The sequence below is a fragment of the Heloderma suspectum genome, chromosome 5 (assembly GCF_057233095.1).
Source record: "Heloderma suspectum isolate Gila_16-S chromosome 5, 16-S_ref, whole genome shotgun sequence".
NCBI lineage: Eukaryota > Metazoa > Chordata > Lepidosauria > Squamata > Helodermatidae > Heloderma > Heloderma suspectum.
In genome coordinates, this window is record NC_139462.1 from 227,618,267 (window position 1) to 227,634,822 (window position 16,556).

The window sequence follows — 16,556 nt, forward strand, 5'->3', positions numbered from 1 at the left end:
TCTAGTAACCCACCTGCCAGACGATTCTAGCAGATTTGTTCCCATGGCGGGGTGGGGGGAAGGTTGGGGGCCAGATGTGCTTGCAGGAACCAGACAAGTATGCGACCCATTGAAAGCATTGGACAACGTCTACATGTGAGTGCACGTACAGAGCCGCATCCAATTTACAGCAGCCATTCCTAAAGGCCAGGGGGTCTGAGATACTTTGTTGTGCTTCCACAGGTATCCAAGATTGGGGTGCAAAACATGGACAACTCTGCAGATGAAATGCGACAGGCTTTGCATATCTGCATAGAGGATCCTTTGCCTCAATATGCGATGTTGTGCCTGTTTTCGTTATTTGGATGTGCCTGCTACAAGAAAATCTCCGATTTAATACTTGTGCTGGTGGGATTGGATCCCGATTTAAACCAGATTGACCGCACTGGTGGAAGCGGACATTCCCACCTCCTGCTTTCCATGGCAGCAGCCTCCTGAGAATGCTGCACAAAGACCTGGTTCGCACAATCACTGCAGACCAGCGCGGCTTATTTAAGCCATGACAAGCTGCGGTGCCATGGCCACCACATTGCCTATTCAGGCTCCAGCCGTGACTTCTTGGGTTGTCCGGACCTGGGCGGCAGGGGTTGAGGTTTAAACAACCCTCAGCTAACCCATGGTCTGTTGTAGGGTTATTGGAGGGTTATTTAACCTTCATACAAACCCTGCTGCCCAGGCTGAGACAACGTGACAAACCATGGCAAAAAAAAACACCCCACTGCTGGGGGTTGAATATTCAAAATGGCTGCCCACATGTGCTGCAACCCACCATGGCATAAATAAGCCATGGTGGGCTGTGGTGATCCTGCAAACCAGCCCAGAAAGTCAGGAGATTCTGCTGAACAGGGTGAGCTGTAGTGAGGGGATCCCCCCAAATGAGGCATAGGTGCCTTCCTCTCACAGAAGGGAGATCTTGGATCCAACTCTCTCTGTCCAACCACCTCTGAAAATCTCCCAGTTGCGTCACCTCACCTGGCAGCATCCTTCTACGTGGCTTGCTCGAGAGAATCAGCAAACAACTTGGAGTTTAAATGTGTTTGATTGGTACTGATGAACAAGCCATGCTTTTCGCCTGCCCTACAGAAGGCAAGGGGAGTAGCCCCCAGTTATACTTGGCACGCACACACTGTAGTTTGTGACCATGTACTACTCTTAGTACTGGAAGGAGTAAGACACTACTAAATCTCTTTCTTGTAGGAGGATGGTTGCTAAGATACTGGGCCGGGATGACTGGGAAGTCTACTTGTTAATGCATGCCTTCCAGTAGCCATTTTGCAGGATTTTGTTAAGGGCCCTGTGAAGCCCGAAGCATAGGAAGCGTGGTTTGTGGGTGGACTGCCGGCATTGCATTCAAAGCCAAAATACCTTTGATTAATAATTTAGCAGAGGATATGAGGGGGCCGGCTCTGAAGGTCACAATTCCTGAATCATTAAGCCCCAGGTCCTTTAGGGTCAAAGTATGCATTTTCCCGTCTTTCACAGAGATTTCGTTCACAGGGCTGCTCTGAAGTGGGGATCCATCCAGCCACCACTGTACGTTTTGCACACCGGAGCACGAGAGCTCACAGGTAAAGGTGGCTGATTCGCCCGCAAAGACGTCGGTGTTCTTTAAACCAGAAACTATCTGCACTTCCTCTTCTGCGTAACAGAGCAAGAGAACGCGAGCCAAGGGAGAACAAAGGTGTAAACAGACACTCTCACATCCTTCTACAAAACTGACAACGTGCACCACTTAAGCAATGGACTTCATTTGGGGATTTACAAACTAGCATGCAATCTTATACTGAAGAACATTTCACATTTACACAGGAACACATTCAATGCCAATTATATTGCAACTGATTTGTCATGGTGAAATGATTATGGGTTGACACCTCCCTTGTCATGCCCACTCTCAATGTTGGCATTTTGTAGCCATCTCTGGGAATTGCCTGTCATGATTGCAACTCACTGCATCCTAAAGAAAACACTTTGGAAACTTGATGTTGTGAGCAACAATTCGGTTCTCATATTAACATTCAAATAACCATGAGCCCTCACCAGAACTGCAAAAAAAAAAATCCAAACCATTGGGACTCCATCATGTATGTATATGTGTGTGTGTGTGTGTGTGTGTGTGTACTGATGAGAACTCTACATTTTGATAGGGCCAATTCAGAGCCTTTGGTTCAAATGACAGCGCTAGCCCAGCTATGCAATTGTAGAGGTCAGTTAGGAGAGATGCTTCATCAAGAATCATCCATTTGTCATATCAGCTAACTTTCTAATAGTCTGGCTCACAAAGCACCCACCGATGGTACGAGGAAGCCTGATGTTAGCTGATCTGTCACAAACTTTAAGTGATTTAACAAAAAGTGCATAAAAACAGATATGTGATATTGGTTTTACATCATCAAACAATTAATGCCTTCTAATCACAAAGGAAAAATATTAAGCCCTAACATGCAAACTGGTCAGGCAAGCCAGCTGTTCTTAGCAGGAAGTTCCGTTTGGTTGACATGGTTTAGAACTACGATACATCAATTTTTCCTCAAAGTGAGAGATTAGAACATTGATGTTTGATCCAATTGTACACAAGTGTAATTCGTTGAGAGGACAAACCTGTTGGCAGTTTCTTAGACCCAAATTAGATGATATGTGGGAAATGGGCAAACAGTTGTTTTAAACCTGAAAAGCAGCCCTGGGAAATCATAAGTTTCATGTTCCGAAGGAGGCTGCTTAACCCTTTCTTCTCCCACTCAAAATCACCGTCCTAAGTTGCTTTTCCCCCCACAGGAGGGGCCCCGTGCCTTCTTCTGCACAGGCAGGAAAGCAGCTGGACAGGCAATTTTGAGTGGGAAAGTGGCAGGAAAGGAATGAGTGATGCAGTCCCTCCCAGACTACATCCTCCAATCATCAGGGAACTGTCCACAGGAGTATTGTGGGTATTGTTTAGTTTGGCCCTTGCAGAACCATAAAGTGATACCTAGCTGTAAATGGCATCCATCTACATACGTTAGGCTCAGGAGAAGCCCTGGCTTTTTATTTGGCCTCTTTATGCTTGAAATGCTTTGTAAATACAGGCGGCAATGTGCACTGCTTTCACAGACCTGGGAGTGCAGCATTGTGATGGTAACTTCCATGCATGAATGAACTTCCACAGATCGAACACTACAGATAGTACTTTCATATCACTTCACATAACCATAAAACATAATGCCTGTCAACAAAGCTGGTTTATGCATTCAACTGAAAGTCACCAAGCGGCGAATGATCTTAGAATCATAGAGCTGCAAGGGACCTTGGCGCTCATCTCGTCAAGGGGTATTGAAACTCAGGCCCAGGAGCCAAATCCAGCCCACCCGGGATCCTAATCCAGCCTTCCGGGGTTCCCCCCATGGCCACGCCCCCTCCCCATGTCACCAGGTGGTTCCCACCTCTCCCCCACACCACTGTTTCCCAGCCTTTGCAGGCTCCCTTCTCCCCATTCTAGAAGGCTGGAATGCCTCTCCTCAGGCTTCATTACTGTCAGTAAGAGCTTTCAGCTAAAATATGCTGGGATTTTGGCTCCACCCCCTTAGGCATGTGGCCCCACCCCCTTTGCCTTTCACCCCGCCCTCTGCTGGAACACAGCCCTCGAGAGCTTCTCCAAAAATGAATTCAGCCCTTGGGCTGAAAGTGGTTCAGCACTCCTGATGGATGAAGCTACCGCATGCCTGACAGACGGCCCTCCAGCCTCTGCTTAAATGCCTCCAGCGAAGGAGCGCTCACCACCTCCTGAGGCAGTCTATTCCACTGACAAACAGCCCTCACTGTTGGGAAATTTCTCCTAATGTTTAGCCGAAAGGAATGAGAAACAAAAGCGATGTGAATTACACATCTGAATAGGAACTGCACAAAGTACTGTAAAACTGTTTTATAGACTGTACGGTGATCTTATGTAGCATCAGCACGTGTCTTGGTGCGAGGATCCTTTGGAACCAGTGAGGTCGGCAGTGCCCTATATCACATTCACAGCTACATTGGGCCTCAAGGGTTACAAAACCCAGCCGAAAGGAGCATGACGAACGCACCTTGTACATAAATGGAGCCTGTGGACAGCTCATCTCCAGTGCTGCAAGTGTAGGGACCACAATCCTCAGGCTCCAAATCGTGAACAATCAGCTCGATGCTGGTGCCCCGCTGCCGCATCTCATACTTGGCACTGGGCTGCAGAACCAGGGCTCCTTTCCTCCACTCGACGGGGGCATCAGGCTTGGAGATCTCGCAGCGCAGGACGGCTGTCCCCCCTGTTTCCGACTCCACATTCTGCAGTTCTTCTTTAAAGAGCACTGGCAGAACTACAGGGAAGAGAGGATTAGACCCGCGAGCTGTCAAAACGGAGGGCCAGCAAGCACCAATGGACTGTAAAAGACCCGTGGGCATCAATTGTGGCTATGATGTGGCACAAGGAGCCTCTGGCAGGACACACCCCATCAACTCCTGGGGAAATAATAAGCATGTTGGGCTGTGGATGATGCCAGATCTATGGCAACTTTGTCAGAGATAGGGATGGATGAGAATTTCAACCAGTTTTGAGAAGAATTTACCAAAATTCACAACGTTCTCTATATTTAGGACAAAAAGAACTGGAATATTTTTTTAAAAAATGAATGTGGGAGAAATCAAAACTGACAGATTTATCCACCCAGGCCTCTGAGTAGGGATGAGCAAACCCAGCCCCACCCAGTTGGGCAGCCACTGAATCGCCACCCCCGCTTGAGCCCCCACGGACCCACGCTCGAGCTCCCACGAGCTCGGCAAGCCACCTGCAGTCAGCCTGGGTCCCGTCTGCGAGTGCCTGCCATTTTGCCGAGATTTTTTTTTACAAAAAGAGGGAGCTAATTAAAAATGTGCATATTTAAGTATTTTTAGATTATAATTTAATATAATATTGCATAGATCAAGCTTTCCCAGCCCGAATGTGTGCATATTTAAATATGCGAATTTTAATTAGCTCCCTTCCTTCATAAAAAAAACTTGGCAAAATAGCGGCTGCTTGCGGACGGGTCCCGGTTGAGTGCAGGGAGTGCCTCTTATTGCGGGATTTCCTCCTTTCACGAGGGAACTCACTGTGATGTAATTTGATAGTTCATTATCTCTGATCTTTTTAAAAATGGGATAAAGGACATTTAGCACGGAAGACACGCTGGAGGTTGACAAGGTCATGTAAAGGTCTCAATAGCAGGATAAAAGCCCCATGTGGAGAAGCCCATTAATCCTAGGCACAGTAGAATGGGTCTGCAGGGTTGCTCTAACAATGGCTTTCCCACAGATGCAAGATAACGTTGATGATGATAAGGGTGATGATGCAAGACAAGCACTTGTTACATCACCAACAAAAGGTCATTTAACATAACTGTACATCCCCACCTTGTCCCTAAGAACAACCAACTAGTTGGATTTGGAACTGGCCCAAGCATCTCTTACCTTTCACCTTCACTGTGGCAGTTGTCTGTTGGTCTTGTGAATCACAGGTGTAATCCCCATCATCCTGAGCTTCCAAATCATAAATGAGGAGCTCTGCAAAGTTCCCTTCTTGCCTGATGTCATACTTGTCACTCGACTGAAGCACCACATTCCCTTTCTTCCAGACCACTGGAGCCAGGGGCCTGGACAGCTCACAGCGCAAGGATACCGTGTTCCCTGCCTCAGCCTCCTTGTTTTGGAGGCCACGTTTGAAAAGCACTGGGAGAGCTGAAAGACAACGCACACGCTAGAGAGAACGCATTTCTGAAAGTGCAACTAATATCAACAGGCCGGACAGCGACTGGTCACTCGGGATGATTTGCTCAGTAACTAGAAAGACTCCAAAAGGTTATATGCCCCACATTGCAAGACTCCTCAATTTTAAGTTGCAAATGCCATTTTTGCCCCAGTAATTTTATGTGCCCACTCACAGAACTGGGCACAGTGTGTGCAAATCCAAACCAGGCTGATGTGACAAAATACAAGATATCTAAAGATGATCATGCTATACATTTATCCTCTAAATGCTCACCTCCTATAACGTAATGGATTGAAGACCTAACAACAGCAGCAACGTTCGAAAGAGTGGTATACCAGCGCCACTCGCAAATAGACCTACGTGTGGATATTTGGTCCACTTTTATTGATGTTTATGTATAATCTCTTCGTTTTTCTTTTTTAGAATGCTGTAATAATTGTAACTGAGACCTTTAAAGCATGCAGCTATATTAGTGATGTTCTCTTTTTTAAAAATTTCTGTTGTTTCTGTTGTTTGCTTGTTTTGTTGAAACTCACAATAAGAATTTTAAAAAATGCTATAAATTGATCCTCAATACCAGTGCCAGCTCCAGGTCTTTGAGGGCCCTTGGGCAAGACACCCTCCATGGGCCCCTCCTTCACCGAGTCCACCTTCTCACTGCCATCGTCACCCGTAGCTGCTCTCGCTCCTCCTCCTCTTCCTCATTGTTGCTGCCCCTTGCTTGCTGGGCAGGCAGAGAGCCAGGGAGCAAGTGGGCCATGGCGTCCCCTGCTCCTCCTTCTCACCACCCCCATGGTCGGGGCCAGAGCAAGAGGCAGGTGAGCAAGCAGGTTGCAATGGTGAAGAGGAGGAGTAACTCAGGGGGCTCTGATCAATGCGCCCTTGGCAAGTGCCCAACCATGCCTTCACTTGATGCCAGTCCTGCCTGTACACTGCCCTGCTTGGCTTGCAAAACCATCGGGGGTTGGGCAAGCATGCCCTTTGAGCATGCCCCAGTGGGCTTCTCTATATGGTTGCAAAGGATGCTGGGGCATCTGATCTCCTGCCATGGAATCCTGGGGTTTGTACAATTCCTGGGCAAGAAAAAGAGACTCTACATGTCATTTGTAGCCCACAGAGCAACCAGCTAGCTGTTTCAAGACTAACTCCTCACTGGATTCACACTTCGCTATTCAAAGAGGGGTGCTTGCTTAGTCAAGTACCCCAGTCAAATGCTCGTGACACCCTTAGTCTTCGTACATGAAACATTAATGCCTTGATGGCTGTCTTTTAGAAGAACTATACAGGAAAGATCTGAATGTCCCTGATAGCCATGATAGTGCGGTCCCTGAACTTGAGCCAGACATCCTAGAGAGTGAAGTCAAGTGGGCCTTAGGAAGCATTAGTAACAACAAAGCTAGTGGAGATGACAGTATTCCAGCTGAGCTATTTAAAATCCTAAAAGATGATGCTGTGAAAGTGCTGCACTCAATATGCCAACAAATTTGGAACACTCAACAGTGGCCACAAGACGGGGAAAGGTCAGTTTACATTCCAATTCCAAAGAAGGGCAACGCCAAAGAGTGTTCAAACTACCGCACAATTGCGCTCATTTCACATGCCAGCAAGGTGATGCTCAAAATCCTACAAGCTAGGCTTCAGCAGTATGCGAACCGAGAACTACCGGAAGTACAAGCTGGGTTTCGAAGAGGCAGAGGAACTAGAGATCAAATCGCCAACATTCGCTGGATCATGGAGAAAGCAAGAGAATTCCAGAAAAACATCTATTTCTGCTTCATTGACTATGCTAAAGCCTTTGATTGTGTGGATCACAACAAACTCTGGCAAATTCTTAAAGAGATGGGAGTACCAGACCACCTTACCTGTCTCCTGAGAAACCTGTACGAGGGTCAAGAAGCAACAGTAAGAACCAGACACGGAACAACCGATTGGTTCAAAATTGGGAACAGAGTATGACAAGGCTGCATATTGTCGCCCTGCTTATTTAACATTTATATGCAGAATACATCATGAGAAACGCCGGGTTGGATGAATCACAGGTCGGAATTAAGATTGCCAGGAGAATTATCAACAACCTCAGATACACAGACGATACCACCCTAATGGCAGAAAGCGAAGAGGATCTCAAGAGCCTCTTGTTGAGGGTGAAAGAGGAGAGTGCAAAAGCTGGTTTGAAACTCAACATTAAAAAAAACGAAGATCATGGCATCTGGCCCCATCACTTCCTGGCATATAGAAGGGGAAGAAATGGAAGCAGTGACAGATTTTATTTTCTTGGGCTCCAAGATGACCACAGACAGTGACTGTAGCCATGAAATTAAGTGACGCTTGCTCCTTGGAAGGAAAGCTATGGCAAACCTAGACAGCATAGTAAGAAGCAGAGACATCAACTTGCTGACAAAGGTCGTATAATCAAAGCTATGGTAGTAGTAACGTATGGCTGTGAGAGCTGGACTATAAGGAAGGCTGAGCGCCGAAGAATTGATGCTTTCAAACTGTGGTGCTGGAGAAGACTCTTACGAGTGCCCTGGACTGCAAGGAGGTTAAATCAGTCCATCCTAAAGGAAATCAACCCTGAGTGCTCATTGGAAGGACAGATACTGAAGCTGAAGCTCAAATATTTTGGCCACCTAATGCGAAGAGAAAACTCCCTGGAAAAGATCCTGATGCTGGGAAAGATTGAAGGCAAAAGGAGAAGGGGATGGTAGAGGATGAGATGGCTACATAGCATCACCAATGCAATGAATATGAACCTGAGCATACTCCGGGAGAGAGCGGAGGACAGGAAGGCCTGGCATGCTATGGTCCATGGGGTCATGAAGAGTCAGACACGACTTAACGACTGAACAACAACAACAGCTTAAAACTAGAAGCTGTCCAGAACAACACCCAAAAGTAAAGTTGTCTCTGAAAATTTTCCTAACGTAAATTGGGGGGGGGGGTTTCCTCCCCAGGCCAATCATCCAAAAACATCCAGGAGAAGATCTGATTAAAGCAAAATTTCTTATGCAGCTGGAGGTTACTCTTCAGACAAAACATCTGAGGAACTGCAAGGGAAATCAAAAGCATTTTGATCAGCAATTTCTCAGGATGGTGTGTGTTTATGTGTGGGTGTGCACACATGTCTTACACTTCCTACATGAAAGAAGGCTGAGAAAAAAACACTCCTTGTTCACCAGAGTCCAAGCATAATCATAGTAATAATCAAGCGTAATATATTTTCAAAAATGGAGGATCTACAGTTGTCTGCTACTTTCTCCTTTGCAGTGATCTTAGGGGCACTGAAACCTGAAACCATCACATCACCTGGAGGGGCCTAATTTGAATTCTGCAAACCCTCCTCCTCCATATCATCTCAAGACTCTGAGTATGCAGACAGCCTGATGACAACATCCACTCAGCCTTTCCCTCACCTCCTATTCCCCTCACCCAGCCATCCATTTATTATAACATCTTGCCTGATTAAGAGATCTCGAGATCTCGAAAGCTTGCACATTGTTTGTGATCTTCAAGTTGGCCTAATAAAAGTATTACACTATATGGATTTTGGAATTTTGCTTCTGGCCAACTCCACTGCCTTTGTTTCCAAGCATAATCAGTGATAGTAATCTTTTTCAATAGTCCTTCTTTTCATTTCTCCCAACAATCCTGTGAGATGGGGGCACCCTGTTCTTTACGCTGCTACACCAGTGTGCTATGAATCACTTTGAAGACAAATTCTCACCTTTAACCTTGAGTCTGGCTGTGGTCTTCCTGTCGACTGTACTGCAGCTATATTCCCCTGAGTCTTCAGGAACCACATTATGGATGATCAGACTGTGGGTAGTTCTTTCAACCTTCATTTCAAACTTCTGGCTGGGCTGGATTGTGGACGCGCCCTTTTTCCATTCCACGCGGACACTGGGTTTGGACAGGTCACAGCGGAGGATGGCTGTGCCATTCTCATCTACTTCCAGGTTTTCCAGCTGCTTTATGAAGAGTACTGGTGCAGCTGTACAGAGGGGAACAGATACCTTTGCTAGACTGGCATAACTTGAATGACATTCAACTTTTGTAAACCGCCCAGAGAGCTTCGGCTATGGGGCGGTATAGAAATGTTAGTAGTAGTAGCAGCAGCAGCAGCAGCAGTAGTAGTAGTAGCAATAATAACAATAATAATAATAATAATTCAGTGAGCACTGAATTGTGCATAAGACTGCAGTTAGAAAATGAGTTTACTCTTGCATTGTTCTCTTGTTTTCCCATTTTTTTCTGTTAGAATACGCTGAAAGTTTTGAGGACTCCCCCCTGCCTAACATCAGGGCTATTTTCCCCATCTCTTTATTGCACTGCTTCATGCAGGAAGAGAGACTGTCTCACCAGGATCGCATATGAACAGGTGTATTAGTGAATCTTGTAGCACAGCAACCCACCACCACTAAAGTCAGGAATCCCCAACCTTTTGGGGTCAGTGGGCACATTTGGAATTTTTAGAGTGTCGTAGACCCTCTCACAAAATGGCTGCCATGGGGAGGCTTGCCCGTTCATAAAATGGCTGCCTTGGTGGCCATTGCCAGTCACAAAACGTTCATTTTCCAGAAAGAGAAACTGGTGAAATTAAAAGAAAAGTAAGTTGCCTCAGAACTCAAGTACAAGGCAGAAGTAGGTTCTGAGCTCCAAAACACAAAACCACTTTTCTGAACCTGAATAAAGATGGTGCTGGAAGACAGCACTTCACTCTGCAGCATGCCAGGCTTAAAAAACAATCAGAAAAAATCTTAAGAAACAAAATTAGGAAGGTCAGGGAACTTGGCAGGCATCAAGATTAGTGTCCATAGGCACATTGGTGCCCATGGAGACCCCAGACCAAATTTGTCAAAAAGAAATCCCACATTTTACACTTGCAATAAAGCTTATGAACTAGGCAGATTGTGCATGTGTGTGTACGTGTGTGTACATATGCAGAGAGAGAGAGAGAGAGAGAGAGGCTTAATAGGTATTCCAAGTGAAATATTAGGGCTTTGCAGAATTCAGAATATTTTGAGAAAGACCAACATTCAGTCTGTGGCCTCCAAACCGAGAGATCTTCTCTAAAAGATTGGCTCACGTATGTGACACAGTTAGCTGGGTTTTACAGTTAGCTGGGTTTTACTGGTAAAAGATGAAGTGGTTTCAGGTCCCAGAACTGAAAGATACCCTTCTGAAAGGCTAGCTCACTTACGTTGCACAGTCAGCTGAGCCTCTGAAGAATTCGGACCCACTCGAAAAGTGACGGAGCCGCAGTCTTCAAGGGCCACCTTCCGGAGGGTGAGAGTGTGAAGTTTCCCTCGAGCCTCAATCTCATTCATTTCATTGGATTGGAGAGGCACGCCAGCGAGACTCCACTGCACATCCTTAGCTTTCTCTCGAGAGACCTTGCACTGGAACACCGCATCTTCACTTTCATACAAGGTGATACCTTTCAGTGCTTCCACTATGGTGGCCGGTGGTTCTAAAATGGAAAGCAACGTTTCTTCAGATCCTTTTTCTTTCCAAACCTCTCACCATCATACCCACAAGCAGCTGTTCAACCTTGTCGCTAACATTCATCAGCTGCAGGTACCACATTAATAATTATGAGTTGGCTGTTTAAGATGAAATTGGTTCACAGAGGCCTCACACTTGGAGCATGACATGCACTCTATGCTAACAAAACAGCCATATAGAACAAAAAAGTTTAAACAGCCCACCTAAAACTGAACAAAGGAGGGACCAGCCTAACTTCCTTTGGGACAGAGTTCCACAGGTCACACTTAGAGTACTACATGGCCATTTTAAAACACACACAACCAAACAGGGGCACAGATGAAGCTCTTTCAGCAGTGGCGAACTCGTCACTCTGAAGAGTTAGCTATGGAGAGATTCTTTCCCTCCCTGACTACTAAATCAGGGTTTAGATGGGAAGAAAACATTTCCAGTCTGTTCCTCAAAACATGTCAAGTATAGTTGAACATGGAGCTCCACAGAAGAAGCCCTAACACTGTGGAACAGGCCACTCAGAAAACTGGGAAGGAGAGGTTATTTAGTTTTATTTATTATTATTTATACATTTATGAGTCACGTTTTGCCCCAAATAGTGCCCCCAAGGCAACTTACAATTAAAAGTTAAAACAATTTAAACATTTTTTAAATTAACACTTTAGAAATAATTTTAAAACATCACCCACAACAGAATTAAGAATAGGAGAGAATCTTAAAAACAGAGCGTGGAGCTAATCATTTAGGGCACAATCCTATCCCTCTTTAGACAGAAAAAAAAGTCCTATAACTCCCAGCATTCTCCAGCCAGCCATGCTGGTCTAAACATGGATAGGATTGCACCCTAAAGATACTAAAAAGCCATAATAATAATAATAATAATAATAATAATTTATTTTATTTCTGTACCGCCCATTAGCCGAAGCTCTCTGAGCAGTTCACAACAATTCACAAAAAATACAAACCCCAACGTTATACAACATTACATAATACAACAATATAATAAAATATAGTCTAAAAAAAAATAACATCCAAAATTTGATACAATGTAAACAGTTAAAAGCAATTTCAGTAAACAATTTCAATAATGACCTGTTCAAAGACAGCTGACATGACTGCCCCATCATATGCCATTAAGTGCCTGGGAGTAGAAGGCAATCTTAACCTGGCGCCAAAAAGATGACAGTGTGGGGAGCTCATAGTCAGGGAGTCACCACTGAGAAGGTCCTCTCCCTTGTTTCCACCTTCCAAGCCTCCCCTAGAGGTGGCACTCAGAGGAAGGCTTCAGATATTGATCATAGTGTCTGGGTAGGTTCAGGATGGGAGAGGTGTTCCATCAGGTTGGCTGTTTATGATGAAATTGGCTCACAGAGGCCTCACACTTAGAGCGCTACATGTGCTCTACTCTAAACAGCCAAATAGAACAAAAAAAGTTTAAACAGCTCACCTAAAACTGAACAAAGAGACCATCCTAACATCCTTTGGGAGAGAGTTCCACAGGTAGGATGCCACCACAGAGAAGGCCCTGTCCTAAATTCCCACCCATCTAGCCTCTCTTGGTGGTAAAAGGCACAGAAGAGCACCCAAATAACATCTTAAACTACAGGCAGTTTACTCCTACCAGCGAGATTACTACTGGTTACTCCTCCGCATGCCAAGAGCAAAGACAATAAAGTTAATTTGCCTACACTCTGTCTGCTGGAGCAACAGTCTCCAGTCCAGCATAACCTCCCTCTACAGGCAAGGAATTCTCACCTTTTGAAATGCATCCTGCCAAATCTGTGATTGGAGTTTGCAAGTGCTATTTGTTTTTTGTTTTTTTAATGCTCTGTTCAGGAAGCTGCATTTGCAAATATCTTCAAGAAGAAGCTCTTGAAACTGACCCACTTTTTAGTAGAAATCCCTGATCCTTGCAAGAAAATGTTGGACAGAGACCCTCCGCCTGAGACCCAGTCCCAGTAGAGTACACCACCCTAGCTGGGCCAATGGTCTGGTTCAGTACAAGGCAGCAGCTTCACAAATTCAAGGCAGATTTGGTGGTTCTGCTGCTCAGGCAAGAATATCAGTAGTAATTTCTACAGAAAGTTAAAAGGCTGGACCCTACATTGCCAGCAACGTTCACCTAAAGAGAAATCCAAAGCGAAGCAGAATTTCAAGAGAAATTTGAATCTCATCAAAATTCCCCAGAGAGTTTTCTCACAGAGATAGTTAGCTTATTTATTTTATTCAACTTTTTAAATTTTACTTACAAAACTTATAAACCTCTCTCTGTCTAAAAAAAGATTCCTGAGCAGTGAACAGTAAAAAAAAAAAAAAGGGGGGATCAAAAATACAAAAGAACAAAAATATTTAAAATCAAGTTATACCAATAAATTCAGGAAATGCCTGTTTAAATAGGAATATTGATTGATTTGATTTGTACCCTGTCTTTCTACCAAGAAAAATGGCACTCGCTGCGGCTTACGATCACCAATAAAACTGGATTAAAACAATAATAAAACAAATGCAAACAAATCCCTTTAACGGACACTGAAAACAAAGCAACACTCATGCCTGCCTGACATCAACAGGGAGTTCTGCAGAGAGGGGGCCATGACACTAAAGCCTCTACTCCAAGCAGAGACTAAGCAGACCTCGGATCCATGCCAAACCCCCAGAGGCGCCTCAGCTGATGACTTTGGTCACCGGGCAGGTTCATAAGGGAGAAGTCACTCCTGCAAATATCCTGGTTGTTTAAGGCTTTATACACCAATAACAAACCCTTAACTCTTGGCCTGGTAGGAAATAGGCAGCCAATGCAGTTTCCTCAGCAAAGGTATTACATGCTGAAAAGGGGCAGCTCCCTGCATTGGATTTGGTTTCAGAAGAATGGTGAGGAGTCAGGTGTGAACTTACACAAAGTCATATGCAGTGTCTAATAGCATAAGTGTACTTCTTTGCTAGAGCAGCTGGCAACTATTATGAAGTTAGAGTTGGTTTTCATAGCTGTCCAGTGAAGGCCAGCGCTTCTCGCTGCTCACAAAGCTAGATAATTCACAGTAGTTGTTTTGCAGTTTGTACCTTCATTGCTGATACGAATACTCCTTTCTTTGCTGTGAGAAACTCTGGCTAAAGCTGAGAACGAGCTGAGGTTAGCAAGGGAGGCTAAAAGCAACAAAAAAGCTTTCTTCAGCTATGTGCATAGTAAAAGACAGAGGAAAGAAACAGTGGTTCAACTATTAAATAAGGATGGCAAAATGATAACAGATGACAAAGAAAAGGCAGAATTGCTCAATTCCTACTTTGGCTCAGTCTTCTCCCAAAAGAGGGTCTATGACCCCCCTGGCAAAGGCGAAGTACAGGCTGAAGGGGCAGGATTGCAGCTTGAGATCGACAGGCATATGGTCAAGGAACACCTCATTACTTTGAATGAGTTCATATCTCCAGGGCCAGATGAACTGCACCCTACAGCAATAAAGGAACTGGCAGAAGAACTCTCGGAACCACTGTCTATCATCTTTGAGCAATCATGGAGGATGGGTGAAGTGCCAGATGACTGGAGGAGGCTAATGTTGTTCCTATCTTCAAAGAGGGCAAAAAGGAGGAACCTGGGAACTACAGACCAGTCAGTCTGACATCAATCCCTGGGAAAATTCTGGAGCAGATCATAAAGCGATCCATCTGGAAGCACCTTGACAACAATGCCGTGATTACTCCAAGCCAACATGGATTTGTCAAGAACAAGTCCTGCCAGACGAATCTGATCTCATTTTTTGATCAGGTAACCTCCCTTGTGGACTTGTGGGACACTCCCTTGTGGGAATGCCATGGACATCATATACCTCGACTTCAGCAAAGCTTTCGACAAAGTGCCCCATAATATCCTGCTGCGCAAACTAGCTCAAAGTGGGCTAGATGAAACAACGATCCGGTGGATCCACAGCTGGCTACAGAACCGGACTCAAAGAGTGCTTATCACTGGGATCTTCTCAAACTGGGGAGAGGTAATGAGTGGGGTACCGCAGGGCTCAGTCCTGGGCCCAGAGCTCTTTAACATTTGTATTAATGACTTGGAGGAGGAGGTGCAGGGAATGCTGATCAAATCTGCAGATGACACAACATTGGGAGGGATAGCTAATACTTTGGAAGATAGAAACAAAATTCAAAGTGCTCTTGATAGACTGGAGTGCTGGGCAGAAAACAACAGAATGACATTGAATAGGGATAAATGCCAAGTTCTGCACCTAGGAAAAAGAAACCAAATGCACAGTTACAAGATGGGGGATACGTCGCTCAACAACACTACAAGAGAGAAGGATCTTGGAACTGTTGTCCATCACAAGCTGAATATGAGCCAACAATGTGATGTGGCTGCAAAAAAGGCAAATGCTCTTTTGGGCTGCATTAATAGAAGTATAGCTTCCAAATCCTGGGAAGTACTAGTTCCCCTCTACTCAGCACTGGTTAGGCCTCATCTGGAGTACTGTGACCAGTTCTGGGCACCACACTTTAAGAAGGATGCAGACAAACTGGAGAGGGTTCAGAGGAGGGCAACAAAGATGATCAGGGGACTGGAAACAAAGCCCCATGAGGACAGACTGAAGGAACTGGGCATGTTTAGCCTTGAGAAGAGAAGACTGAGGGGAAATAGGATAGCTCTCTTTGAGTACTGGAAAGGTTGTCACAGAGAGGAAGGCCAGGATCTCTTCTCGATCATTCCAGAGTGCAGGACATGGAGTAATGGGCTCAAGTTCCAGGAAGCCAGATTCTGGCTGGACATCAGGAGAAACTTCCTGAGTGTTAGCACAATAGGACAATGGAACCAATGACCCAGGGAGGCGGTGGGCTCTCCCACACTGGACAGCCACCTGTCAGGGATGCTTGGACCTGAATTCCTGCATTGAGCTGGGGGTTGGACTCAATGGCCTTGTAGGGCCCTTCCAACCCTACTATTCTATGATTCCTCCTTAGTGAAGGGAGGGAGGTGTGTGCGTGCCTTCTGACAGTCTTTAACTTAGTGAGACAAGCCCTATACAAACCTGGGCAAATTGGCCTGTTGCCTGTTCTCATCTGAGAGGGGGAAGGTGCACCACCTGCTCAGGCAACCAGCTCCTTGGAACGGCGCCCATTACTTCAAGGGAGCTGGAGTAGCCACAACAGAAACCTGAGCGGGGTGGGTGGGGTGTAAGCCTTTTTTTGCTTTCATTATCTACATCCATTTTCTATCAAACTATCATTCTTTCACACAGGTGGACATGAGTCAAATTGGTACCTTTGAACCTGTTTTGTGTGGCCC

General features: G+C 45.3%; 1 protein-coding gene across 1 annotated transcript in view; it reads right to left on the minus strand.

Moving 5' to 3' along the window:
* Window positions 1-16,556, minus strand: part of OBSCN (obscurin, cytoskeletal calmodulin and titin-interacting RhoGEF) — a 294,672-nt gene that overhangs the window by 134,540 nt on the left and 143,576 nt on the right. Inside the window, exons 52-56 of the mRNA XM_084859836.1 lie at window positions 10,986-11,255; window positions 9,510-9,776; window positions 5,488-5,754; window positions 4,092-4,358; window positions 1,405-1,677 (exon numbers count right to left, since the gene is read on the minus strand). Coding sequence (XP_084715962.1) covers window positions 1,405-1,677; window positions 4,092-4,358; window positions 5,488-5,754; window positions 9,510-9,776; window positions 10,986-11,255 — 1,344 coding nt within the window. The remainder of the gene's footprint in view (window positions 1-1,404; window positions 1,678-4,091; window positions 4,359-5,487; window positions 5,755-9,509; window positions 9,777-10,985; window positions 11,256-16,556) is intronic.